Raw genomic sequence first — 26,479 nt, 5'->3', positions numbered from 1 at the left:
GGTCTTAACCTCTAACACAGATGAACAATAACGTTAAAGCTTTTCACTGTTGTGGTTATGCTTCTGTCTGAATGGTAATGGCTGGAGTTAAGAGTATAGTCCTACATAAACTAAGCCTTAAAATGAGTGTACTTGTGCACTTCGGTGAGAACTAGTTTAAAAAAAAAAATAAAAAATAATGTCTATACATTTGTTTGATCTATATTTTGCTTTGTGTGTATATCAGATTTAATTATGTATTTGATATTTCTTTCCATGTTGTGACATTGAATATGAATGTTGTAATATGAGTGTGGTACTAAAATTTTATTTTAAATAGTAATTGACATAACAAGGGTGTTTTGAAATACAAATGAAACTGCCTGGGTTGGAGTATTAATGCACTCAATAAGTATCTCATGTTAAGTTTTGTTACTTTAGTAATGTGCACTTCTCAAAGTAGAAATCCTACCCTGAAATGTTAGCTGTTAGTATAACGAAACTGGAATTGCCCAGGTTATGCTGATTGCTCTGTTAATATCATTACAGTTGTTCTTATTTGTTATATCCCCTCTTTATTTCAAAAAGTACATGTTAATAGTAAAATCTATATTCTTGCATTCAAAGTTTCTATGCTCTTTTCCTATTGCAGTTTACCTTTGTGTCTGGAACGATTTCATTTTCATTCTGTGGATGACTGCCTGCCTCTCATTGCTTTCCCCTCCTTCTATTACTGCGTTTTTCAATAATTTTCCACTGTGTTCTTGTCTTTTTTTTCCCTTTTCTTCCATCTCCCTCTGCCACTGACAAGCTGTGGCACTGGCTTAATAAGAAGGTAAATAAACCAAACAATTGTGATTCCAACTAATGGATTCTGCGGTTTTGGGGAGGGTTTCTTTTTTTTTTTTTTTCCAGCATGAACTCCTTAACATGCCTTGCTTCTTAGTTTTCTCTCCCAAGTGTCTCTTTTCCAGCTCTTGATATAAGCTACTGAAGGTCATGTAATTCTACCTGATCTCATGTCGTCTTCTAAAATAAATGCACATAGATACATGGTTTGTACAGCAGAATATTGCTTTTCAAGTGGTAGTTTGGTTTAGTTGCACTTCATCTTCACCATATATATGCGTAACAAAACCAGTGAATTCCCTGACTAGAGAGCTGTCCTCTGCCCAGGAATGCATCGGTTACCAGAATTTACTTGGGAGTGCTGAGGGTCAGGGCTTGAAGCACAGTTGAAAAGCTAGGAACACAGGTGCTTGCATACAGAGCATTGGCTGGTTTCTCTCATTGCTTTTAAAGCATTTTGAAGTGTCAAGTTGGCCTGTACATTGTCATACTGAGTGTAGCGTGAGTGAAATGAAGGTACCCATGGTCTGAGAACTGAGGAATATAATGACACTCTCAGGGAATGGTGGCTAGTTTAAAAAAAAAAAAAAAAGGTAATAAAGCAGTTGGTATAGCTAACTATTTTATTTTTTGCATGTATTTTAAAAGTACGTGATGTGTTATGTATGAAATATACTCCTCAGTTGACATCACTCATCTTAGTCCACTGGGACTAGCAATTGGTCTTGGAGAACCCGCATCTCAAGAGAAGTTAAAGCTGAATCAGTCCGTGTTTGGCCTCAGGTGTGACTGAAGTCTGGAAAACTCCTCAGTGCAGCGATGTCTGTGTGAGACTTGGGCAGTGCAGTTGCTTCAGCGAAGCAGGGAGCTGGAGAAAGATGCCTGTAGGGATGTTACATCTGAAGAACCTCAGTTTTGGCAATGAAGATTGAGTGTGTGATAAAATATGGAAATTGAGAGAGAGAGAGAGAGAGAGAAACTAAATACCGTATCTGCAAATGCAACTTTTATTCTCATCACTTCAGTACTAGTGGGTGCATCAGAGTGGTTTCTTAGTTTATAAACAGCATTAATCTTTGATCAGCCACCTATCAATTCTACTCAGTAACAGTTAAAATAGAAACCATGGATCTGCCTTGGATGTTGTGAAAGATACCTGAAGTACTGTTGTTCTGAATGACACTGAAAACTAATGTAAGTGAGTAGCGTATGCAGGCCCTGAAGGGCACTCATACAACCCTCCAAAAGGTTCTCTTAACAGGATGGGTGGCCAGCTGGTGCCTGCTGTGGGAGACAGGTGACAAGTGATGCTACAAGAGCATCCTGGCATGTATCAGGAATAGTGTAGCCAGCAGGAAGGACCAGGGGGGTGATCATTCCCCTGTAGTCAGCTCTGGTGAGGCCGCACCTCGAGTGCTGTGTTCAGCTTTGGGCCCCTCAGTACAAGAAGGACATCGAGGGCCTGGAGCATGTCCAGAGAAGGGCTACGAAGCTGGTGAAGGGCCTGGGACACAAGTCCTGTGAGGAGCGGCTGAGGGAACTGGGGTTGTTTACTCTGGAGAAGAGGAGGCTCAGGGAGACCTCATTGCTCTCTACAGCTACCTGAAAGGAAGGTGTGGGGAGCTGGGGGTCAGCCTCTTCTCACAGGTAACTAGTGATAGGACTAGAGGGAGTGGCCTCAAGTTGTGCCAGGGGAGGTTCAGGTTGGAAATGAGGAGACATTTCTTCTCAGAAAGAGCAGTCAGCCATTGGAACGGGTTGCCCAGGGAGGTGGTGGTGTCACCGTCCCTGGGGGTGTTCAAGGAAAGGTTGGACGTGGTGCTTAGGGACATGGTTTAGTGGGTGGCATTGGTGGTAGGGTGATGGTTGGACCAGATGGTCTCAGAGGTCTTTTCCAACCTTGATGATTCTGTGATTCTGATTGAAGTAGCACATCGGCTGAGTAGCCATAATGAATTGAGCAAGTTAGATTTTCTTTTTCCATAGTTAATCAGTCAGCTCAGGGTTATATTACTGGGAGTGTTTCTGTGTTTGTGAATGAGAAGGTAGAGTAGCTTGCTTTATCATTCAGTTGTAATTGTCCACTGAAAGGGCAAACTTTGAATTTTCTTTTGCCCTTGAATATAGTTTGGTTGTTTTAAGGTTGCATTTTTTATTTTCCAGCTTAGAAATGTTTCTGCTATGTGAGTGGTTTATGATCAATAAGTATGTACACCCATAATCCTTCATAAAATTTTTGATTGGTTATTGGTTTGTTTGGTAAACATGATTTCACTGTAATTGCTTTGAACTCTAAAATACTTCTGTTTGTTTGTTCAGAGGTTCACATTATTGGGCAAAAACCTGTAGGTATAGCTTCTTAAAAGTTTTTTTTTTTTAAGTTCCTTGGAGTTATTTTGGAAACTACTGCTTTGCTTTACAGTTCCATAGGAGGAGATCCTGAGGGCTCGTTAGTGTTACATGCAGTGCTGACTCTTCAGTGCACAATGAGCAAGTAGCAATAGCACTACAATCATGATGAAAAAAACAAAACAATGAAATATTCCATTAATTCCTGAGTTAATTTGTTGTTGTTGTTGTTGTTTTTAATTATATTTTAAAAATCATACTCTACCAGAGGCAAAGAGAAGACTAGTAACACAGAACAGTGGATTCAGTTAAAAGGTTGCTTTGTGTCTTCCTCGTTTTTGCTTCTCTGAAGGGAAGTACTTTCTTGAAGACTAGCATGAGTTTCTGATAATCCACTGAGAAAGTGAAAATATGCCACGTAGAGACAGCAGAATTTGAAGTGATAGTTGATTGTGGCTGCTGGTGATAAATGTTAGCTTTTTTTTCCTTCCTGCTTGAAACTTTTTTTTTGTCAAACAAGAGTAATACATAATTATATTTAACGTGGCATATATGCCCCAAAGACGAGAATAGGTTCCATTGGGATAGCGTGATTGGTTCTTCATGAACATGGCAAGCGTCTTTATAAAGAATTACTAAAAGCTGTTGCTGTTGGAGGGACATCGGTATGAGTAGACTTGAGACCTCATATAGCTTGTTCTCCAGCTTTTCTAACTTAAGTACTCATCTGGTTCGCTTCAGCATAGTCCTGGGATGTGTTGTGATTACAGGCTTCCCCTCATTCTTACCAAGTGGTATCAATAAGATGTTATCAAATATTAAGGGAACTAAAGGGGAATGTTAACAAGTCTAATGGCTAAAAAGAATTATGGAAAAAATGCTGATAGGTGGTAAAACTGTTATTTAAAAAATAGTTCTTGTAATTTTGTGTAGATTTAACTGAAAATGGAGTAGATATCCAGGTATGTTTCACTGTGTGTGTAATGCAGTAGGTGAAATGATTAAAAAAAAAAAGTTTGGATGGCTATGCAGTGTGAGGACATGAAAACATAATTCATAGATGATGTATCATGCTGCATAACATAGGGATCCTGTTCAGATAGCATGATTCCTGGATGCTAAGCATGAGCAGAACTTTTATTGCAGCTCAGTGTAATAGGGTTAGTATCATTATCTGAAAGTTGAGAGCAAGCAGTACTTACAGATTATTGAGAAGCATTTTAACAGAATGCAATTTAGCTTAAAAGCTTCTTTCTGCCTTGAGCTAAATTTTAAAAATTAAAATATATATAAAAATTTATACCTTTCCCTCCAAAACCTTGACAATTAAAGATAGCTTTTTGTGTTCAGTTTATCACAACTCAGTAATGTTTCAGTTTGGTTTTACAAGTGTGACCTTCTGTAGCTTAGGAGCCTGGCTTTCCTTACTTTTGCGTAATTTTGGATGTTGTGGCAGCATCAGCTTTCTGCTGTTGACTAACCTTTAGATGAAGAAGCTTTGAACTGAATTTAAAACTTGATCTCTGGCTGATGATTAGCATTTAGTCAGTACATGTTTGTATTTGTGTGTGCGTGTCCACGATTTACAGAAAAGATGTAAAGGGAGGACCTGATTCGGTGGTAAGTACAAGCACGCAGGGATTTAACTTTCTTGTTTACATGCAGTACTAAGTTAGTAGCTATGAATTATTTAGCACAAGTGTGCCAGGGTGAGTGCTTCCTACGGAAGTATTGTGGGTAAACGCAGAGGAAGGAAGGGAGGTTTGATAGCAAGTAAATTAGAGAGGGAGTAAACATAGCCCTAAGTTAATGTTGTGGATATGCTTTTACTTCTTCCATACTCAGTCTAGTTCAGATTCTCTCCTCTGATTTCTGTATACCAGTTGTTTAGCTTGGTGGGCTTGCATGGCTGAGGTTTCTGCCTGTGCTAGTGCAGCATCACCACTGCCATTACTTTGTTAACTAGATTAAAGGTAATTCAGGCTTAACATGTGCTGCACCTCAGTGGCAGTATAGGCAACCTACAGTCAGGATCATCAAGAAGAGATCCCTGCTGGTGGTGTTCCAGTTGAGAGAGTCCTCAATCCTGGTCTTTGGGAACTTTGTCTTCTTCTAGTAGTTGCTACCATGCTGGAACACCTAAAGCATCCATCCTCGGCTGCACCGAGATTACTTCTGTTGGATGCCCCTCAATGAGGATGGTTCAAGTGCTATATGTAACACTAACTACTGGGTTTCTTTTCTCTCTAACTTAGACAGTAATTAGCAATTAGTTTTTACTTTAAGAAATAACAAGGGCAGCTTTAATTATTTATGTCTTCAGTTTGAAGCCCATGTCAAAAAGTTTCCCTTCCCTGGCCATCTGGTGTTTTTCAGGGATAGTTTTTATTTCCAAACTTTAAAGCAGGGGCTTTTATTTTTGCTTCTCTTGCTTAATCCTTAGCTGTATTTGAAGTTCGGAAGGGCACAGCAAATCCTGTTTTCAGTCTTATTTCCAAAAAGGTAACAGACCAGGTACAGACTAGTCAGAATTTTTCAGAAAGCTGTGTTATTGCTACAGGCAGGCAGTCTCCCCCCCAGCAGTGACAAGGCATTTCTGATGGCAGAAATACTTCAGCGATGGGGAGAAATGTTAAAAATATCCAAGGCATAATATTTTGCAGATTCCTTTCTGCAGGTCGTGTAGATTTTGTTACAGAAACTTGCTAGCTCAGCACTAGTTTCTTTTAATATGATTTTGATTTCTTCTTGCTTTTTTCAGTATTTTGAACAGCTCTAAAACACTGAATGTAATTGTTGTGACAATTCAGATCAAGCCAGGAGTTGGTTGTAAAAATTTGCAGTTAAAAAGAAAACAAACAAAAAAAACTTAATGTACATTAACTGCTTAGATGTTTCAGGATTTGCTCATGGAAAAAAATCCTTCCTATTTTTTTCAAATAGGAGATATAACTTCTGTTTTGGGGCCAATTTTACATGTAGGGATATGGCAAGTAAGGAGGAAAAAAATAATGTAAACCATCAGCAAGCTTAGTAGTTTTGGAAGAGCTCTAACCGATAAGCTATTGTCCTAATCACTGAATATTTAATTTGTGCTCACTTAAAAATATCTTTTTCTCCCGCACATTGTTGATGACCTTAGTTAGCTCTCTTAAAGCTCAAATTTTACAGCTTTATTTTTTCTGCAGTAATGCCAGGTGGAATAAAAATAGCCTTGGTGTTTGAACCACAGAAGCTAGAAAAATGTGCTTGGTCATACTTGCATGAGCTTTCACAACTTTTTAGGTAAACAGTCAATTGGTGTATGAGATAAAGCTCAGCTTGCACTGTGTAGTCACATAGTGGAGCAGTTTTGTTCTGAATGACATCAGCAGAATATCTCTAATCTGAAGTGGTATCGCTGTTACTTGTGCACGTGTGCAGAATGTGCCTTTCCACGAACCAGCAGAAGAACAAATACGTCTGTTCCCTCTATCAGTAGATTTAGCTGATTCATGTTTATAATACTGAGAATCCTTTCAAGATTGAAAGTAGATGGAATATCTAGTGCACAATAATTGCCCTGATCTTTAATAATTTAGAAAACCTCCAGTCCCTTTTCAGTTCAGAAGGTGATAAGCAGCTTTAAAAATCTCATTATTTGCAGAAATATATCTGTAGTCATTTAGAGGGCTACTAGCTTATTCAGATTCAAAAGTCATGGTTGTACTTTATGGTATACCTTGTTAGCTTCCGTGTAAACTTCTTAAACTTGTTAACTGCTATGCAAATAGTGTCTGTAAGCTGCCAAGTGGTAAAGGACAAGAAACAGACAAATTCTAGGGTCGTAATTGAGATGAGTGCTAGCCTTGTTAGGTCTGTTAAGTAAATGTTGAATTACTGCTTGCTTTGCAAAGAGCTTGCTGTGTCTTGTGGTACTGTGTAAATGTTGTTTGCAAAATCACATGTCATACCATGACTTTAATCATGCTAACATTGCTTGTTAATTGTTCATCTCAGAGCTTTGGCATTAATGCTGTTTTATTAGAGCCTGATTTTTGCACCCTGGTTGTAAATAAAAATAACAATACCGTCAAATAGCATCTAACATTGCTTTCATTACGGATTGATTTATATGCCATGATTTGTTTTTTCTCTTTTTTTTTTCTGCACAGATGATCGTGTGGTTGGAGAAAATGCTAGATAAAATAATCAGCATTTTCATAATATTTTTGCTAGTAATAGGAACCCTTCTGCTAGCCCTGCTCCTTACTGCAAAGGTACAGTGCTCTAAGGAATGTAATCATAGAGCTCATTGTAAAAACTGAATGAGTTACTGATATTTATGCAAAATTGTGTAGCATAAAGAACTTTTTTGAAATATTTAGCAATTAAATGTTCTGTAGTTGAACTCATTATATTAAAAAATGTTGGAATGATAAAAATATATATTTGTATTTATATAGAGACAAAACCAATATAGAGAGATTTTGAAATGTGAAATTTATTCTGATAATACAATTGCTAGCTTATATATTACAGTTTGGTTTTGCATCTGGTTAGTCAATGGCAGAGCTACTTAGAATTTTGTTCTTCTTAATTTACCTTGCATCAAAAACTTATTTGCAGAATGCTTAAGGTGTATTTGTCCATTTGTTTGTATAATTGCCTGTAATAACCTCATGCTATCCCATTTCAATTTTAAATGTGCTGAGATTCTTGAGAGATGTTCATTGCAATTGATTTTTGGTTTGTAGCTGTTTCTTTTCTCACCAGAAGAGGTCACTCATGTCTCTCTTTCCCCTTTTTTCCTTTTTTTTTTCCTTTTTTTTTTTTGGAGCTGTAATTCATACTGGAAATAGTCAATGGAGACTGAATGTTTCGCTTGCATACAGTTATGGAACAAAAATCAGATGGGTTCTGATGTTAGTCTCCTTTTTCCAAAATGTAGGCTTACATATTGTCAAGTACTTAAAATCGAAAGCTTTAAAAGCTGTGCAAACATTCCAGCCTAAAGCTTCCTTACATTCATAAAAGGAGCATTAAGGTATTTATATGTGGAGTCTTTTATCATTCTTACTGAAGAAAGAATTTACTGACGCACTTCATTGTATGGTTGGTCATATCAGAGCTGAGCATTCATTAATTTTTATACTTCTTTGATCCTTGGCTTTAAAAGATATATCTGAAACTATGCTTTGTAGTTTAGTACTTCCTTTGACAGCACAGCTGTATTGTTAGGTTTTTTTTTTCACTGATGAGCTAAGGTTCAAATCTCCATTTGCCATTACTAGTTACACAGTGCATGACCAAAATTGTCAGAACAGAGTGCTGTTTATTGTATTGATTGTTTTTCTGGGTTAATGGCACTTCATTCTTCATAATGGATTGTGTTGCAAGAATTATTCTTTAAATGTATCACAAGCTCTCTGACTATAGGTAGAGTTCTAGTTTGCATTACATAACATTTCTTCTCTCTGTATTTAATTTAGGTACATCAAGAGAGCGTTCACATGATTCAAGTCACAAGCAGCTTGATCAATGAGACAGTAGCCAGTCACCCAGAATGGGCAAAGTAAGAATGCTGAAGTTAAACAAATAGTATAGGGTGGATAAACAAGCTTCCAGGTGCTGTTAACATTTTTCTTTAACGTAAAAAGTCCCCAAGGTGAACAGAAATGGGAGTAACTGTTGCAGGCAGATGTAAAAGCTGAACTCTTAGGCCGCAGCAGTGTTTATGCGTCATTCTGGAAGAGACTCTTGGTATCTGATCTGAGAACTGTTTGGACTTTGGTGGAGAAGGACAGCTGTATAAACTTCTCAAGTTACAGTTTTGGAGAAAAGCGTGCATGGTGCCGAGAATAAAGAGGCCAATATTCCTTTTGCTTTTACCTGGAAAAGAAAAGTAATAGGAAAGATTGCTCTAAAAGATTGTGAGCTGCGAGCTGAAATATTTTTTCAATGTAGAAAGCTGGCTGCACAATGCCTTTGACAGAATAGAAGTTGAAAGAAATACTTCTGGAATGAACTGAAAAAGAGTTCAAGGGTGGAAAGAAGAATGGTGGATGGGAAAAGTTTGGTATGAATTGCTTAGGAAAGGCTGTTTCTGTCGAGAGTAGATGTGTATTATATATAGTGGGAAGACTGTAGATGTGATATATGTAATGATTAAAGAAAAAAGCCAGGTAAATGTTAAGGGAGGGAGAAGATTATGAAAGAAATGAACATAGAGAAAAAAACAAGGGTGGCCTACTGAGCAAACTGATTGCATGAACAGCAGAGTGGAAATAGGTAAGACTGAAGGAGTGTGGTTTTGAAGGAGGGTTGTTCAGGTTTACTTTTGTTCTGCCTCAGCTAAACAGACCTTGAGTGAAGGTGAGTCCAGGCACTTCATGGGGAAAAAATAGTTGACTTTTTTTCAAGAGCACCTTCTAGACAAAAGCAACAACAGTTTAATCGGATCAAAAGAAACTGCATGCTGTGTTCTAAGAGCAAGGGAAGCTTTCAAAAACAGAAATAAAATGATATAATTGATAAATGCTATAATAAAGTATTTTAAAAATACTTAATCATAAACATTGTAAAGTGTTTTCTCTTGATTATTCCTTCATGGCATCTCTTCTATTGTTTGGCCTTCCCATTTTGCTATAGGATGGGAATAAGTAGGACGAAGGTAAATCAAGTTTGACTGAAGCATATTCACATAATGAAAATACCGGAGTTCTAGCTGAGTAATTAGCAGAATTTTAGTTAAAATGTTTATTTACAATATCTTTTAATAGAAATAAATATGTCCTGTCAAATCTATCAAGCTTCAGTCAGCTTTCGGAGCTTGATGTTTACATTATATTTAGAGACAAGTGACTTAAATGTCTTTGAAATCCTGTGGAGAACATTCCTGAAGAGTTACATGGGCAGAAAGGCTTCTGTGTTGAGTTAGGTGAACAAATGCAGCAGTTTGGGTTTGCTTTTTTTTTTTTTTTTGAAGGTCTGCAGTACAGTCATTAAATCAAGCTGTAGAAAGTCAAAACGGGGAATGTTTGCCCTGTATTCAAAAGTGCTGAAATGCTGTCAATTCAGTGGGTCCACTACTTGAAAGTGACAGGAATCCCTGAAGATAGGTATGAGTGGATAGCTTTGTAGATACTTGGAAGTAACTAGCGCTCCAACCTATTGCTTCATCCTGTTCCTTATGCAGGGAAACAACATTAACAATTAGCATTCAGCTCATAATTCAGAAGGTTGTCTTTGCAACTAAAAAAGATTGGTTTACATAGTATTGTCAGAAAGCTAGAAAGCTAGGAAAATTTATGAGAACATAATATGAATAAGGGTCTCTTTTTGAAAAAATTGAGATATGAATTGAACTAAGGTTTCAGGAACCTTAGTGAATTACAAATGTAATGACGTGCCCTAGATTGAGTTTTGCTTTGCTTATTAAAAAGTCTGCTCTTTGACATGTACAACAAAATTGTCTAGTTGCAATATGTTTATAAGTATTTAACCTTAGCTGTTTGTTGTTGTTTCAATATGTTAATTTGTATTGTGTTTCAGGTATAATGAAATGAGTAAAATATGTAACAATTAACTTTGTCTTCCTTCTTTAAAACAAAACAAAACAGCTGGCTCCCCGAAGCCCAGGTTATTCAGAAGGCGCTCAACTCAGCAGCTAATAATGTATATCAGTATGGCCGAGAGTGGATTACGCATAAGGTAAGAACAAGGTCCCCCTGCCTTTTTTAATGTGTTGGTTTTGTGTATTTCATAAAAGGGAAAAAGAAATAAAAAGGTTTTCTCAGGGTTCCTTTTCTATGTGGTTAGCTGTTTTTTTAACGGATCTAGTCTTTCTAATCTTTAGTCTGTGAGGGAAGGAAGGGTGGGAGTGGTTTCAGTAGTCTTTGTGCTTGGAGGAATATTTTTTTTATAACAGCTGAAAAAAGTCTATCATTTTAATAAGACTGCCAGTGAAAATACATCAAACAAAGATGAGTAATTTTTTTCATCTGGTTGTAGCTGTCCAATTTTAGAAAATGTACTTTTTTTTTTCCTACTGCTAGTATTCTAGTTTCTGTGTGGGCTACGCGTGGTAGATTGACGTGTTATTTATTTAATTTTAAGTTTATGTTCTTCAGGAGGATTTGCCATATGCATTTTGATATCTAGCACACATCTCAAATAATTTGAATGTTTACTATGAGTAAGATTTTGGATTAAGCATTTTAGAGACTGTATTAGTTTTTCAGTGTAGATAGAAGCCTGAGCTTAGTGTGGCAGAATGTTTTTTACAGATAAAATCTTTGTTATGAACCATGTTGGTCTGAAGAGTGTATTCCATAGTAATACTCAGTTTTTCCAATTATGTGGATTTGGGCCATGCCTTTACTGACAGTTCAGTGTGATTCGTCTAGCTTTGAGTTTGTCAGTAGATGCCAGCTTCATTCTGTCCCTTGTAATAAAGGATTTCTGTATGTTTCAGCTCCATAAGATTTTAGGAGAAAAAGTGAACAACACCGCTGTGATTGAAAAGCAAGTGCTAGAGCTCTGGGACAGGCTTTATCACTCTTGGTTTGTGAAGGTGGGTAACTTACTTAAATCATATTTATAGAAACTGTCACTTAGAGAGATTAGTAAAAAGCTTGGAGTACTGAGTAAAGATCATAATAACAGAAAATTATTTTTTTAAAAAAGCTCATTCTACAGCTACAGTTTGAGTACATTCAGAACTATGTCCTTATGTGTATACAATTATGTATTATAAAATGCAATATTAGCAATTTAATGTATACTGTGTTCACTTTTTATATTTAGTATTTTGTAGTTTAGAGCATTCTGTTGAATTTTTGTGATCTTGAGGGGTTAGGAAAAAGCTGGTATTCTGCCTGATTTCTGTAACTTCTATTGATTTGAAATTTTTAGAAAGAAGTTGTCCTTTCACATTACTTTAAATGCATTTTTATGAATGCCAAAACTGGGTTCTGCACACTGAATCTTGAAAAGTTCATAAGAGTTAAATCATTTTTATGCTGTCAGTGCTGTTTGCCTGTAAAGGAAAAAGTAAGCAATTCATTAGCCATGGTGCAATGGAAATAACAAAATCCAAAAGTCATACCCCTGAAATACTTCCCTATATTTAAATAATTGCAGTTACAGCTTACTAACTTTTCTTTACGCAGTCACTTCTAAAGTACTTCTGAAGTTTGAAGAAGATCTTGCATTAAAAGAAGTAAGAGTTTTGAGTATTGTGACAAAAATAGTAGGGGAAGGAATCGGTTGTTTCTTCTGACAAGATAATGCTGTCAGAAGCATGAAGATCATGTGGTAGACTACACGATGCTGTTGGGGAATATGAAACTGCTGAGGAGAAATAAAAGTTACATCTAGAGGACATTTTGTTTGCATTAAGCACTTAGGAGTAGTCAGTGTTGAATACTCAACCCCAAAATTGTGTACTTTTGATACAGCTAATACTGATAAACTTAGGCTTTTACTGTTGTAAGCTGTATGTCAGATGCACCCTGGCACTGCGTGGTTCAGCAGAACGTGCTGGAGGAGTACCTTGTTGCTGCAGTATGCAGCACAGGTCACATCTCTGTGAATTGTTTTTTGATTCCTTCCCTGGAGTTTGTTATTTAAGAGAAAACTATGAGGCTGTGGTCTTGTAGATACTCTTCTGGTAGAGCAGAGTAGCAAGCAGCTTTTCCAGGAGTCAAAAGGGCAGAAAGAGCTGCAGGAGCACATTGATGCTCCCTGCATATGATTTTGAAGTCTGTTCCCCTTGTTGCACGCTCAAAACCCTGTGCTAGCACTGGCACACTGGGCTGCAGCTGTTTATCTGCTGCTCCAGGTTCAGTTTCTGATCTTACCCTTTCTGTCACAGCCCATGTTCACTTACATGTCTTTCCTGGGTAATTTCCACCTGGCTATTTCCCTCTTAATACTGTAGTAGCCTTGTGGGGTCCTTCAGAGTATCTGAAAATGAGTGAACTGGATGTAAGCTAAATTCCAGTATGCAAAACATCTGTATAGTATCTAACAGTCTCAGTAAAGCTATCAAGCTCCCCATCGTTTCAGTTGCATGAGCGTAATAATCACGCTTCATTCTGAGGCCTACATAGTGTTGCTGTAGCCTGTAGGTGACTGAAGAACCCAAGCTCAGGTGATGCTATTCCTTGACAGTTACAGAGTTGAGGAGGAATTGCCAACAAAATGTTAATTCAACCAGTAACTTCGACTTTCTGAAAAGATCAGTAGGTAGCAAATGGTGTATATTTTAAAAGGTTCCAAAGATGTTGTGAGAGATTAATTACCATTGAGGCTCTGTACTCATTGAAGTAAAATAATGACAGAAGCATAAATCACTTGGAAGATGAGGGCATAAATGCAATTGAATTGTTGCCTTCGGGGAGAACTAGTCTTGCTAGTCTATTCAGATGTGAAGTGTTTTGTTTTGTTGTGTTTTAAGATTAGTAAATTTGTTAGAGGAATCAGTTGACAATTTCCTTGAATCCTCTATTTAAAAGGCCGTAGGTGCTACTGCAGTGTAATTGCTGAATAACAGTGAATTTGAAGTGGGCATTAACAATATTAAAAAAAAAACAAAACTGCAAGTGATACACAATCCTGCTGGTTAATAGCTAGAATAGTCTTTGAAAATAGAACTAGATGAACGGAAAATAGATTTCTCATAGTGTACAAATACAAAAGGCTTATTGTAGGTAGATTTTTGACTATTTGCATTTTTCTGCTCTAAATAAGCTGTCAGCCTTAGAAGAGAGATCTCTGCATTGCTGTGGATTGTTAAACAACTTTGCTAATTGTGCATCGTAAAATGTAACAGTGTGTCTAGGGAGAATTGGTAGTAAACAGAAAATATAATCATAGAATCGTTCAGGTTGGAAAAGACCTCTAAGATCAGCTAGTCCAACCTTTAACCTAGCACTGAAAAGTCCGCCACTAAACCATGCTACTAAGCTCCACATCTATACGTTTCTTGAAGACCTCCAGGGATGGTGACTGAAACACTTCCCTGGGCAGCCTATTCCAATCCGCACAACTCTTTCAGTGAAGAAAGTTCTCCTAACATCCAACCAAAACCTCCCCTGATGCAACTTGAGGCCATTTCCTCTTGTCCTATCGCTTGTTGCCTGGGGCAAGAGATTGATCCATATAAATCAGTGCAGGGACTTCACTCAGAATAATAACTTGCTATATATGTCAGAAAAAGATAATGTCATTTTGAATGCAGAATAAGGTTAGAGTTCTGGAAAATTCTAACAGAAGTAGAGGGATGCTTGTATAAACATCAGAGTTAAGAGCTTGAGAGGGTCTCTTACAATAGAAGATTGGGATGAGATCTGTTTTAATCAACAGGTTGGCTTGTATTTTCTAGCTGTATAATTGTGGCATCCTTCTTTGAAACTCTTGTTACAGTCCCAGACTGAGTCAAATAGTCTCATATTAGATTGTGTTCACGTGTGGTTCAGCTGCAGAATAGACAACTTCGTAATTAGGGTCAAGCCACCTAAGTAACTAGCCGTTGTGTTTATGACCATTTTCTGTGCTCTTGCTGTGTCGCAGTTACAAACCTGTATAGTCATAAGAAATCCTCCATGCTTTCAGTTTAGTTTTTAACTTCTGCGTGACTGAATGTTGCCAATGGAAAAGCAGACGCTAATTATGAGGAAACTAGTTGTTTTGGCAGCTTCTCGTATTGTTCTTTGTGGGCTGTACTGGAAGAAGTTATATGTTACAAACAGTAAATTATGTAGGCAGTAACTGAAATCGTTACCTCTTGTGTGCTTTCATAAAGAGCAAGATAGATACCGTTGTCTCAGGCTGTGAAGCTGATGTTTAACCGAGATGAATCGGTACGATGTGCAGAACTGCACTCACACGGGATAATTAACTACAGCCTTCCGTCAGCTTTTAGTTTTTCAGTTGTACAGAGAAATGCGTTATTTCTTCTAGGTATTTTTGAGGATGCCAATTAAAGCAGGTCTGACTATTTAGATGCATGTTGGACATGTTACTCATTAAGAAAATCTTTGGCTTTCACATTTATTAAGTTATTCACGTCTGGTATCCTTGCATCTTTGTCTTTTTCTTTAAGAATGTAACACATTCTGGAAGACACAAAGGACACAAATGGCACATAAATCGTCAGAACAGCTGGCTTGGTGATATTCTGGACTGGCAAGATGTTGCTTCATTTGTTCATGATAACATTGAAACATTTCTTTCGGTATGTATTGTTTACTCTTATTACCAAATTGGTCTCGTTTTAACTGATACTAATTCCTTCTTGGACTCCTGCTAAGGACATGGCATGCAAGTACATGGAAACACTGGTAGTGTTATTTACGATTACCTGTGTAATATTTGTAAGTCTCTTTAGGATATATTCATACTACAAACAGAACCAATTGTGATGAGGGAGCCCTCCTGATTTCAGCATCTTCAGTGATATTTGCTTGCCAGAATTCTTCCTGAGTGAGATTGTTGCTGTAGGATCACCTATGTCACCTTCAAGCTGGATAAATTCTTCTTAGTCTGTAGTCTACTCCTCTGTTTCTTGGAGGTCATTTGTTTGGAATTGTTCTTACTTTATCTGTCTCTTCTAGAAATTCTGTTATTTGCCAAATACCAGTTTGCTTCAGCCTTGTTTTTATGTAAAATGTGTGGCAAGTGCAGGGTTGGAGGCTTTTATTTTTGAAAAAAAGAATACCATTTGTCTAGGTTATAAATGAGAAATGTATTGACCAAGAGGTTGTGAGATACACACACACACATACATATATATATATATATTGCTTATATGTAATATATAAATGTATGTGTGTGTGTTTTGTAGTCGTATTTTTTTTCCTCAAATTATTATTCATTGGGTTGAAAGCAGCTTATTTCTCTTTTATGGAAGTTCTGTGGAGAATGAAATTAATATTTTACACTGTGTGAATCTCTGAATTAATGCACTGGACCTTTCACCTCATTAGGAGAAAAAGAACAAGCATTGAAAGCAATCAGAACTGAAGCAACTACATTTGTCTAAAAAAATGATGTTGAATCTGAAGCACTTTACATACAGTCAGTCCCTGATACAGGTCATCTTTGACTTGAGCTATTGTAATCTGGAAGTATATTCAGGTTAATGTTTATCCATGTTGAAGGAATATTATTTATATCTAACTTGCAACATAAGTTTTCTGTGGATGCAATTTAAGCAGTTGTTTGCCTTGAGGAAGCTCTTGGTCTCAACTGATAGGCATGTGTCCTTTGTCTTCTCTCAACTGCTGCTTAAATCTTTACAGTTTCTATCATTAAAAAACAAGTCAAGAAGAAGTTAAGACAAACTTCTTACTGTAGTGAACCTTTTTCAGTTAATAGTGAAAATTTGCTTAATTCTTTGTCTGCATGCTTGGGGCTCAGTTATAAACATCCATAGCGTATCATTTAAAATAAATACAGAATGTGCTGATAGGCAAGAGGGAGAGGAGGAGAAACTAAACTACTTGATAGGTGCTAGCTGTCTCCGTTACTCCATTGCTAAACAGTGCTCAGAAACCATAAAAAGCGTGCTTCAGTAATCTAAATAGGCTAAAATAATGGAAGAAATAGTGAAAAGAAAATAAATATTTAAGACTGCAATACATTAATATTAAAATTTTTATCTAGCTAGCGTGCTTAACATTTTCTAAAATCTTGTTTAGAAGTACAGGAAAAAAAATTGCACCAGTTGGCTTGCTTTCCTGTTTATATCCATGAACCCATTACTTATCAGCTGTGGGGAAACACCTGTCCTTTTTCTCCGTACACTCATGTCCATGACAGACTGTAAACTGGTCCGCGTAGTATACAACTCTAAATCTTGATTTCACATCCTTATGGGTAGCATTTTCTTTGCTATCTGTCTCATAAACAATCTATTGCATAAATATTACACTGTTTTAAATTAGAATCGATGAAAATCTGATTTGTGCTCATGGCTAGGTCATTAAAGCTTAGAGATGATTAAAATGAGCATAGTTCTAACTTAAGTCTGATGTTGCTAAGAAAGTTGCTTCACCTATCCTAGGTTACAGTGGAACTTTACTGTATTCTGGATTTATGTTTTTATCAGAGAGTGAAAATCTTTTCCTTAGTGTTTGGAGAACAATTAGTTACCATGGAATGGCATACTGAACTGGGAAGGATCAATATTTTAAATCATTTGGGTAGTTTTGGGGAGGGTGGGGTTTGGAGTTTGTTTTTCATTTTTTTGTTTCATGGGCTTTTGCTCACATTTTTGTGGGTTTTATTGTGTTGTGTGGGTTTCTGCTTTGTTTCTTTTTTGGATGGTTGGTTGTGTTGTACAGACTGGAGGTGGAGGTTTAAATGGCTTAGCTCTAATTGAAACTGTAGGATGTTTCTGCTTTAGGACGCTTGAAATCAATGCTAACCTGCAATTCATAAGCGTATAGCAAGACAAGGTAGATTCCAAAAACTGCTTTGACAGTGTTTTTAAACACAGAACAGTTAAAGAGAGAACTGTAAAGAAGTGGTGTGTGAATATGTAGCTATAGTGAGACTTCCTCAATCTCTGGAAAAGAATAAACAATGATTATAATACTTGTGTATAATAAATACCTATGCATAGATTATGGCTAGAGTTTGCCACAGAATAGGTTGTGCTAGCCCCTTGGCTTTCAGAAATATTTCAGAATAGTTCAGATCACTGTGTATTCTCTGAAAATACAACTCTTTGTCAGTGTTATATATATATTGCAATTAGAAGGAGATAAGCTCTTTCCCATTCATAGAAATTGTAGCAAGTGTTCATCCTCTTCAGTAAGAGAAGGAGCATCTGTTAAAAGAAAAATGTTAAAAAAGACAAATGGAAATGTCTCTCTTCGGGCTCTTCCCATAATGGAAGAAACTTTCATATTAGCGTTGAAAGCATATAATTAAATAGCTGGTATAGCTATGCTGGGGAATTGCTGGCATTTACTTCATTTGTAACAGTATGCATCAATTCAGGAGTTTAACTATGAGTATCAGGTAAAGCACTGTACCACCCTCAAAACATGCTGTTCATTATAGCAGTCATATTTAGCTCTAGTTTAATGTAGTTAGACCTTGATTATTTTAAAGTAGCTCACTATATAAACATGTACATTGCCTGAAGATTTAATATAAAGGTAAGCTTTTCAAAATCATCGGTTACATTTTTTTTATAAGCTGTGGTGTTAGCAGCTCTGATGCATTTCATCTTTGAATTCTTCTAGATTCAGTAGAAGCGGTAGTGTTATTAACCTAATTTTTGTAGTGATATGTTTTCAAAGTGGGGTTTATTTCATCCTGTTCTTAGTTGGGGAGAGGACTGGAGTGGGTCCTCACATCTAAGGTAGTTTTTTAGATGAAAGAAACATACAATATGTTGCTGGGCTATTAAGATTTAATTTCTGAGAAATGAAAAAGCCTCATTTCTTCTCCACTCTCCTGCTTTTCCATTCGTACCCTTTCCTCCATTTCTTGAAGGTTTGAAACATTGAAAAAGCAAATTGCTGCTGGCTAAATCTGTGAACGATCACTTGAAACTCCCTTGATGGTATAGGAGACATTGCTCATGTCTCCTAAATTGATCTTGCTTTTTCCATAAGAGTATTCATCATTCTACCAGCAGCCAGTATCTCATTCAGAGATTTCCCAGGCAGAAAGACAGAACACCTTCCATTAAAACATACACAGTAAGCTTCAGCTCGGTTAGGTTTCTCGATCTGTTCCTTTAGCATGACTGATACACGTATGTTCCAGATCAGGTTGGGCTGACATCCAATTTCAATTGCTCAAATATTTCAATGAATTACCACACATCTCAATGTTTTCTCTGTCCCTGAGGATTTCTTCATGTAATTACCTAACTGTATATCCAATACAGTTCATTCTTCAGTAATAATTCAACTACCATGCACTCTTCCTAGTAAGTATTCTGGGATTCGGTGTTTTCTGTGGGACTCAAACACCACTGTGAACTCTTAAGTGCTGGGACTTAATGCTTTTGTTTTTGTGACTGTTAGTGGAATATTTGAGCACTTTCTGATACTGTATTCAGTGATGACTAATGTCTGCTATTTCTGTCTTCTCATCCTTGTGAAATGTGTCTTGAAATTTTCATTGTAGATATGCATAAGGGGCAACTTACTCCACAGCTGGAGACCAGTCCCAGAAGATGCCCTTGCCTTCATAGGACATACCAAAAGTCACCAAAATGCACTATCCACGCTTACCCCAAAGTAAATGGCTAGGATGAACCCTGTGATAACTGCATTCAAGCTAACTGCAGATGCATACTCAGGTTATTAGCTCCTTAGTCTAAAACTTGTCGGGAAACTTAAGTAACCACAGCCTGTACTGGAGGAACATAATATCCCTATAGAAGCTTTACCAGCCCCCACCAGATGATCTTGAGGAGATTGAACAAGTCCCTGTCCATGAGAACTGCTCATCAATAGCAGCTTGGGGTGAAAAGGGCTGTGTGTATGTGTGTGTGTGTGTGTAGGAATTAAAGATGGTTGTGATTAACATTTAGAAGACTGAAAAATTAGGCCACTTGTAATCTTTAAAACAAAATTTTACTGGACTAAGTTTCATTAACAGCACACTTAATGCTAATGACTTGGTTTACAATCTACTAATTGCTATTGCTATGTATTCAAAGTAGTCAGGCTATAACAATCATATCCAACAGTAGCTGTGAGGGTAGAATAGCATTGTGCTGATGCCCTGTAGTTAGCATTGCTATCCACCGTCAGTCACAGAAGTCAAGGGGATCAAGCTCAAGAGCTCTTCAGTAGGGAAACGGGAACTGGAGCATCATCTTCCCTCAAATTAAGGAGATTGTCCTTTTTATAAAATGGTTTGGGTCATGTCTGGACAACTCCCACCCCTTGACCTCTGCTTTGGACCATATTTTATGTGATTCTTGGAGAATTATTACTTTCTCTGACCGTGGCAGGTGCCTTATCCTGTGCCTTTACCTCCACCCCATTTCTTAGTTGCTGCTGCTTTTTCGTAGAGCAATAGCAGTCTCTTCCTAACTCTCTTTGATGTCATCTTCATCAATGAACTGTTTGTGGTTCTGAGGCCTCTGTTTTCAAACTGTCTCGTTATTTTCAATGCCTTTGCTGTTGTTCTGTAAACTCCACATCATAATGAGATACCTGTGGCATCAAGGTGCTGTTCACACAGCAAGTCCCAGTAACACTCTGGGACTGCAGTTTTGCACAGTTAGCATAAAACTCGCAGACTATTTGAAATGCTGGAGGGAAGGGATGCCCTCCAGAGGCTCCTTGACAGGCTTCAGAGGTGGGCCTGTGCGAACCTCATGAGGTTCAACAAGGCCAAGTGCGAGGTCCTGCGTCTGGGCTGGGAGAATCCCAAGCACAGAGACCGGCTGGGCAGAAAATAGATGGAGAGCAGCTCCGAGGAAAATGACTTGGGTGTGCTAGTGGATGGAAAAACTCAACATCAGCTGGCAATTTCTTCTTGCAGCTCAGAAAGCCAACCGTATCCTGGGCTGCATCAAAAGAAGCGTGGCCAGTGGGTAGAGGGAGGTGATTCTTCCTTCTTTACGCCAGCCTTGGGAGGCACCGCCTGGATAGCTCTGGGGTCCCCGACATAAGAAGGACGTGAACGTCTTGGAGCAAGTCCAGAAGAGAACCATGAAGATGATCAAAGGGCTGGAGCACATCTCCTAAGAAGAAAGGCTGGGAGAGTTGGGGTTGTTCAGCCTAGAGATAACATGGCTCCAGGGACACCTTAAAGACACCTTCCAGTACCTAAAGGAGGCCTACAGGAAAGCTGGGGATGGACTTTTTACCACGTAGTGATAGGACGAGGGATAAGGGCTTTAAATTGATGGAAGGTAGGTTTAGGCTATATACAATGAAGAAATTCTTTATTCTGGGGGTGGTGAGGCACTGGCACAGGTTGCTGAGAGAAGCTGGGGATGCCCCATCCCTGGAGGTGCTCAAGGCCAGGCTGGATGGGGCTTTGGGCAACCTGGTCTGGTGGGAGGTGTCCCTGCCCATGGCAGGGGGGGTGGAGTTAGGCGATCTTTAACGTCCTTTCCAGCCCAAACCATTCTGTGATTCTGTTGTTAGCAGTGGCAGTACTACTCTTACGGATTATTTGCTGATTAGCCTCTGCTTTAGCTACAGAATGCTCCTGCAAAAATCACTGACCTTTATGTTTACAGTCCACATGGTGTAATGCACATTATTAAAGTTATCTGGTGACTAAGCAAACTTGGACCAACTGCTATGTACCTCGAATAAATTTCTCAGTGCACAGAGTAAGGAAGTGGACAAGTACTGTGGGAGAACACTTTTTTCAGGCGAATGCCATTGTCATTTGTAACCTCACTTGAGGCATTCTCAAGGGAGACTAATAAAATCTCTTCAAAAGATGAGCCTTTAAGTATCTAACTCCATTACGTAGTAAGAAGCACAGACACCGTGTTTTTACTGTGTATGGTAAATCCTCATCACCTCCCCCAGCAGTTATTCCCTCACAAAATCACGCTTCCTAAGTTACCTTCTGTATGTCTCTTTTGATTACAAAATAGAGATGGTCATATGGCTATGTTAGTCTGAAAAAAGGTATGGCTTTTCACCTTCAACCTTGCTGCTTATATCTGTGGATCAGTTTGGCTAATACATTCTCACTGTGTTCCTTCTGAATGAAATAGTTGTTGAGACTTGTGCACAGATTTTAGGATGCCTCTCTGTGCCTTATGCCATTCCTTTTTGCCCTTAGTGTTTTCGAAGTTGCTGCCTTATTCAGATTGTTGTGTCTGTCTCCAAACATAAACTAATTTGGCTGTACTGGTATTCCATATTTAAAGGCATGTCTCAAAACTACTCTACTATCTGTAACTAATAAGCAATCAGTTCCTCAAGCCATTACAGAATTTAATAGGTTGTGTAGAGTTGTTTGATTAATTTTCCGTAACTGCTTGACTAACTATTGCATCCCTATGCAAAATCACAGCTTGTGTAGTTGTCTGCAGACATTATAAAATTTATGCATCTTATTTACATAGTGTGTTTAAAACAAATCTACTAACACAATTACAGCTTTAATAGATTTGAAGGTAGCTTCAGATTTATTTCTGCTTTATGATGTTACTCCTTGTTCTTTGTGCTTTAGCATTCCTGCTTTTGAAGAGATGAGCTTTTTCTCCCAGGACAAGATCTGCTTTTAGTTGATGGTGTTATCACAATGAAAAAGTGTCACCACATCTAGATTTTCTGCAATTTTACATGATGAAATACTTTTGGGTATTGGGAGAAAAGTTCTAAAACCTTGTAACCATCTACCTAGAAACATGTCTTTGGCGAAGTAGATGTTTTCATTCAATAATACCTGTTGCTATTTAGGGGTGAGGGAAGATGATTTATACAAAGATGACATTAAAAAAAATAATGACTTGATGAAGAAGAATCACTCTGCAAGCAGTTATCTTCTTGCTAATTCAGTCTATTGCCTGACTTTGTCTTTATTCCCCTCCTCCTTTTCCAGATCCTGGAGTCTCTATGGATAGTGATGAGTCGCAACGTGAGCCTCTTGTTTACTACTGTTACAACATTAGTGACAATCCTTTTCCACAGTGGGACAGCTCTTCTCAATTTTGTGCTTTCAGTGGTAAGTAGTATGTTACACGTTTGTGATCGATTTTACTGAACCTAATTGCACATGTTGTAGTGTTGAAAATCAAACCTGAAGCATTGAAAACATCCTCTAAACTTACCTAATTAAGATGTTGCAATTTTCACATCAGTTGTTTGGGAAACATCCGAGGCAAAGGAGTCTAATTTCCCAATTGTAATTTCCACATTGAGGAGCTGGAAGTCCTCCTATTAGTCTGTTCATGCAAAACTCTTTTGTTTCTGGCCTTGAAGATGCTGAGCTGTGCCTTGTGGTACGCTATGTAACTGCTGACATCTTAGGGCATATCCTCGTAAGCATATACTTAAACAAACTAACACTCTCAGAAGATGGGAAAAAATGTAATAGCTGGAAGATTGCTGAAAGCTTCTGAACATCTTCATCTCGGACAGTGAGCAATATTAAGGACTATAGCCTGGGACTTTTTCCTGTTTTAACTAAACAAATACTGATCTTGGAAGCGTTACTGAAATCCATGTCTTGGTTGCTAGCTCAGCATTCAAAAACATTTGTTAGAAAACTAGGTGTTTTTCCTCCGTTGATGCTTGCTCAGGAGAGAGGTTTTTGTAGACAAAGCTGCAAAATTGAAATAATGTTTAACAATATTTCAAGGCAGCTGTGTGGGCTCTTCGATATTTAAGAAAGAACAAATAGCAACAAAATTTAATTAAATGACTGCCTTGAACTGAAGGAAATCACTGCCACTGAATTTTGTTCTCTAGTTAGCTTTCTTTCAGTTAGTGATGAAAAGAGAAAGATTGCGTAGGAATATTTCATTTAATTTCTTCATCAATACACTACTTCACCCATGATGACACATTGGTAACAGTATCTGAGAAGTTAGTGTACTTCCAAATGGCAAGTTCAGATGATAATTGCAGATCATCTTAATGCACTCATTGCCCTGACACAAAATTTAAATTTTCCTGTCTAATGGCTCATACCAGATTCATTCTATGCAGCTGTTGTGATGCATGGTCCTGCCTTTTTTTGTCATCAGGGTCCTGCTGCTTGCTGGGGCACTGTGCAGTCAACTGGATGAGCAGAGCTACTTGGGATACTGGTGCCTTGCAATTCTTTTAAAGATTGGACGCCCTAAAGGCTACTGTTCTTCCTCCATTTCTGTTGTAGGCTGAGCGTTTGTCACAGTTTCTTTGGATCTCTCAAATTTACGTGACAAACATACTCTGTAGATTAAACTTCATTTTTTGAGCTCATTAGAAAAGAAACTAAACATGCACAACAAGCCAGGGCTCAATCCTCTTCATACAGACTAGTCTAATGTGAACTCACTAGTTCGTCACTTAATTCATGAGGTTTTTAGCTCACAAGTTTCCTACCTCTTAACTTGCAATTTATAACTCGTAACTCAACTCTTCTGTAAGAAGTAACTTGTGTGCCTTTGAACAGTGCAGTTCCCTAGGCAGCAGTGAGAGTGGTCATCCTGCCTCTACTCTCATGATGCAGGTGACCCTTCTGTCACACCAGGAAGGATGAAAGCCTTAGCAGTCCAACTGCTGTTGGATCCACTTCAGAAACTTTCTGGATAAGCTGATGTATTTATTCCTTCCTGCTTGGAAATTCGGTCTGTGCCACTTCCATGAGTTAACAGATTCAGAGGAAACTGCCAAACAATCAGTATTCAAGGACTGTGGCTGCAGGTGATACTAGATGCATAGTGACTTTTAGCCCTTCCTGGCCGTCATTCCTAGCAGCGTGTGTCTTTTGTTTTGACCTAACTGTGCCTACCTGAAGAGAGTTAATGTTGTTAAACACTGTGGGTGGGTGCTGTAATGTAGTCTTTTTTTGCACTGTACATTTCGTAGGTCTTTCTGTCCAGTCAGAACCATGGTTTATCATATTTATGAAAGTCTTTCACAAAGATCCTTGTTATAAAAGTAAAGAGATTTTCTTAAAACACAAGAAGGTAAATTGATGAAACTTGTAGTAGTAGTGTTCAGTGTGGATTTATTATCAGGACTGACTGAAAGAGAAAGGACTCAAATTTAGGACTTTCAGAAAACAGACTGCACAAAATAGAGATTAGTGCAATCCATTAATTGGGGCAATAAGTGAATGAAAATGTTAGCTGTTGTGAGAATTCAGCTGCTACTGTTTTTCTGGCTTTAAAGTACTTCTTAGCATAGCTTAATTGAGCTATTCTGTAGTCCTTGAAGAAGTAATGTAATTGCTTCTTAAATTTTCCATGTGTTTTTTTTTTGTTTTTTTTTCCTTCTGCAACAGTGTAATACAATAAGCAGAGAAAATCTCAATGTGACTCTAGGATTAAGCACTGTGGCTTTCTTAACTTTTGCAGCGTGCATCATTGCTGAATTCTATTTGGGATTATATCATTTCTAGATTTACTCACTTTGCTTTCTTAAAAGCTAGGGAAGAAAAAAAATTCCAAGTGAGGAGAAGATCAGAAGTAACCTTAACAGTTGTTATTCTTCCAGGGTCTCAAGGCATACTTTTTTTCTTTTTCTTTCTTTTTTTTTTTTTCTTTTCATAGAATCATGGAATGGTTGGGTTTGGAAAGGACCCTAAAGATCATCTGTTTCCAACCCCCCTGCCATGGGCAGGGACACCTCCCACTAGATCAGTTTGCCCAAAGCCCCATCCAGCCTGGCCTGAAGCACTTCCAGGGATGTGGCATCCACAGCTTCTCTGGGCAACCTGTTCCAGTGCCTCACCACCCTCACCATGAAGAATTTCCTCCTAACATCTAACATAAATCTACCCCTTTTGAGCTGAAAACTCCTTGTCCTGTCGCTACGCTCTCTGACAGAGTACCTTTCCTGCTTTCTTCTATGCCCCCTTTAGGCACTGTAAGGCTGCAGTGAGGTCTCCCCAGAGCCTTCTCTTCTCCAGGCCAAACAACCCCAACTCCCCAGCCTGTCTTCATAGGAGAGGTGCTCCAGCCCTCTGTGATCATGTTCATGACCCTCTCTTCAACCTGCTCTAACAAGTCCATGCACTTATGTTGGGGTCCCTGAGCTGAATGCAGTTCTCCAGGTGGGGCTTCGTGAGAGTGGAGTAGAGGAAGAGAATCACCTCCCTTGCCCTGCTGGCCATGCTTCTTTTGATGTAGCCCCAGACATCCCAGACGTCGTTGGCTTTCCCGGATGCAATTGGTTACATACTTTAGTTTTAGTCATCTTAAAAAATAAAATAGTAGATAGTATTTTCATAAACAGTTTAAAAAATTATGCTTTAGTACATGGAAATAATGGACATGTTATTTAGAGCCTCCATTTCGAAAAATGCATCTTCTGTCAAAGCATTCACTAGGAAGCAATCTGTGTGTGTAGCATACCCCTCCACAATCCAGTAAGGCTGGTAAGGCTGTATTCAGATGTTCAACAGACGCTTGAAAATTGATCATTCATTGCAAGAGTGCTACTTCTATTTTACTTCTGTTTTGAGTGCAAGTTCCTATCCGCACATGGGCATATATATAAGCGGGTGTGTGTCTGCTCCCTCTTTTAAAGGTTGGAAGAGAAAAGCTCTATTTGGCAGATGGGTATCTACAGTCCTGCACGGAATGCACAGATTTCTGATGCTTTTTTTTTTTCATTGGAAAACTGAGCATGAAAGCGTTAGAGAAATATTTCCGAAG

The 26,479-nt window shown here is 38.1% G+C and overlaps 1 protein-coding gene across 4 annotated transcripts in view; it reads left to right on the top strand.

The window, feature by feature from the left end:
- TMEM245 (transmembrane protein 245) overlaps positions 1-26,479 on the top strand; it is a 94,484-nt gene that overhangs the window by 27,350 nt on the left and 40,655 nt on the right. For 3 of the 4 annotated variants that reach the window (XM_080582270.1, XM_080582267.1, XM_080582269.1), the window contains exons 7-13: positions 791-814; positions 7,332-7,436; positions 8,649-8,731; positions 10,779-10,869; positions 11,633-11,731; positions 15,266-15,397; positions 22,714-22,836. In XM_080582270.1, coding sequence (XP_080438396.1) covers positions 791-814; positions 7,332-7,436; positions 8,649-8,731; positions 10,779-10,869; positions 11,633-11,731; positions 15,266-15,397; positions 22,714-22,836 — 657 coding nt within the window. The remainder of the gene's footprint in view (positions 1-790; positions 815-7,331; positions 7,437-8,648; positions 8,732-10,778; positions 10,870-11,632; positions 11,732-15,265; positions 15,398-22,713; positions 22,837-26,479) is intronic. The other variant, XM_080582268.1, reaches the window with a different exon arrangement.

The sequence above is a fragment of the Anser brachyrhynchus genome, assembly GCF_964034855.1.
Source record: "Anser brachyrhynchus genome assembly, chromosome: 2".
In the NCBI taxonomy this organism is placed as follows: Eukaryota; Metazoa; Chordata; class Aves; order Anseriformes; family Anatidae; genus Anser; species Anser brachyrhynchus.
This window is presented reverse-complemented; position numbering and strand designations above follow the sequence as displayed.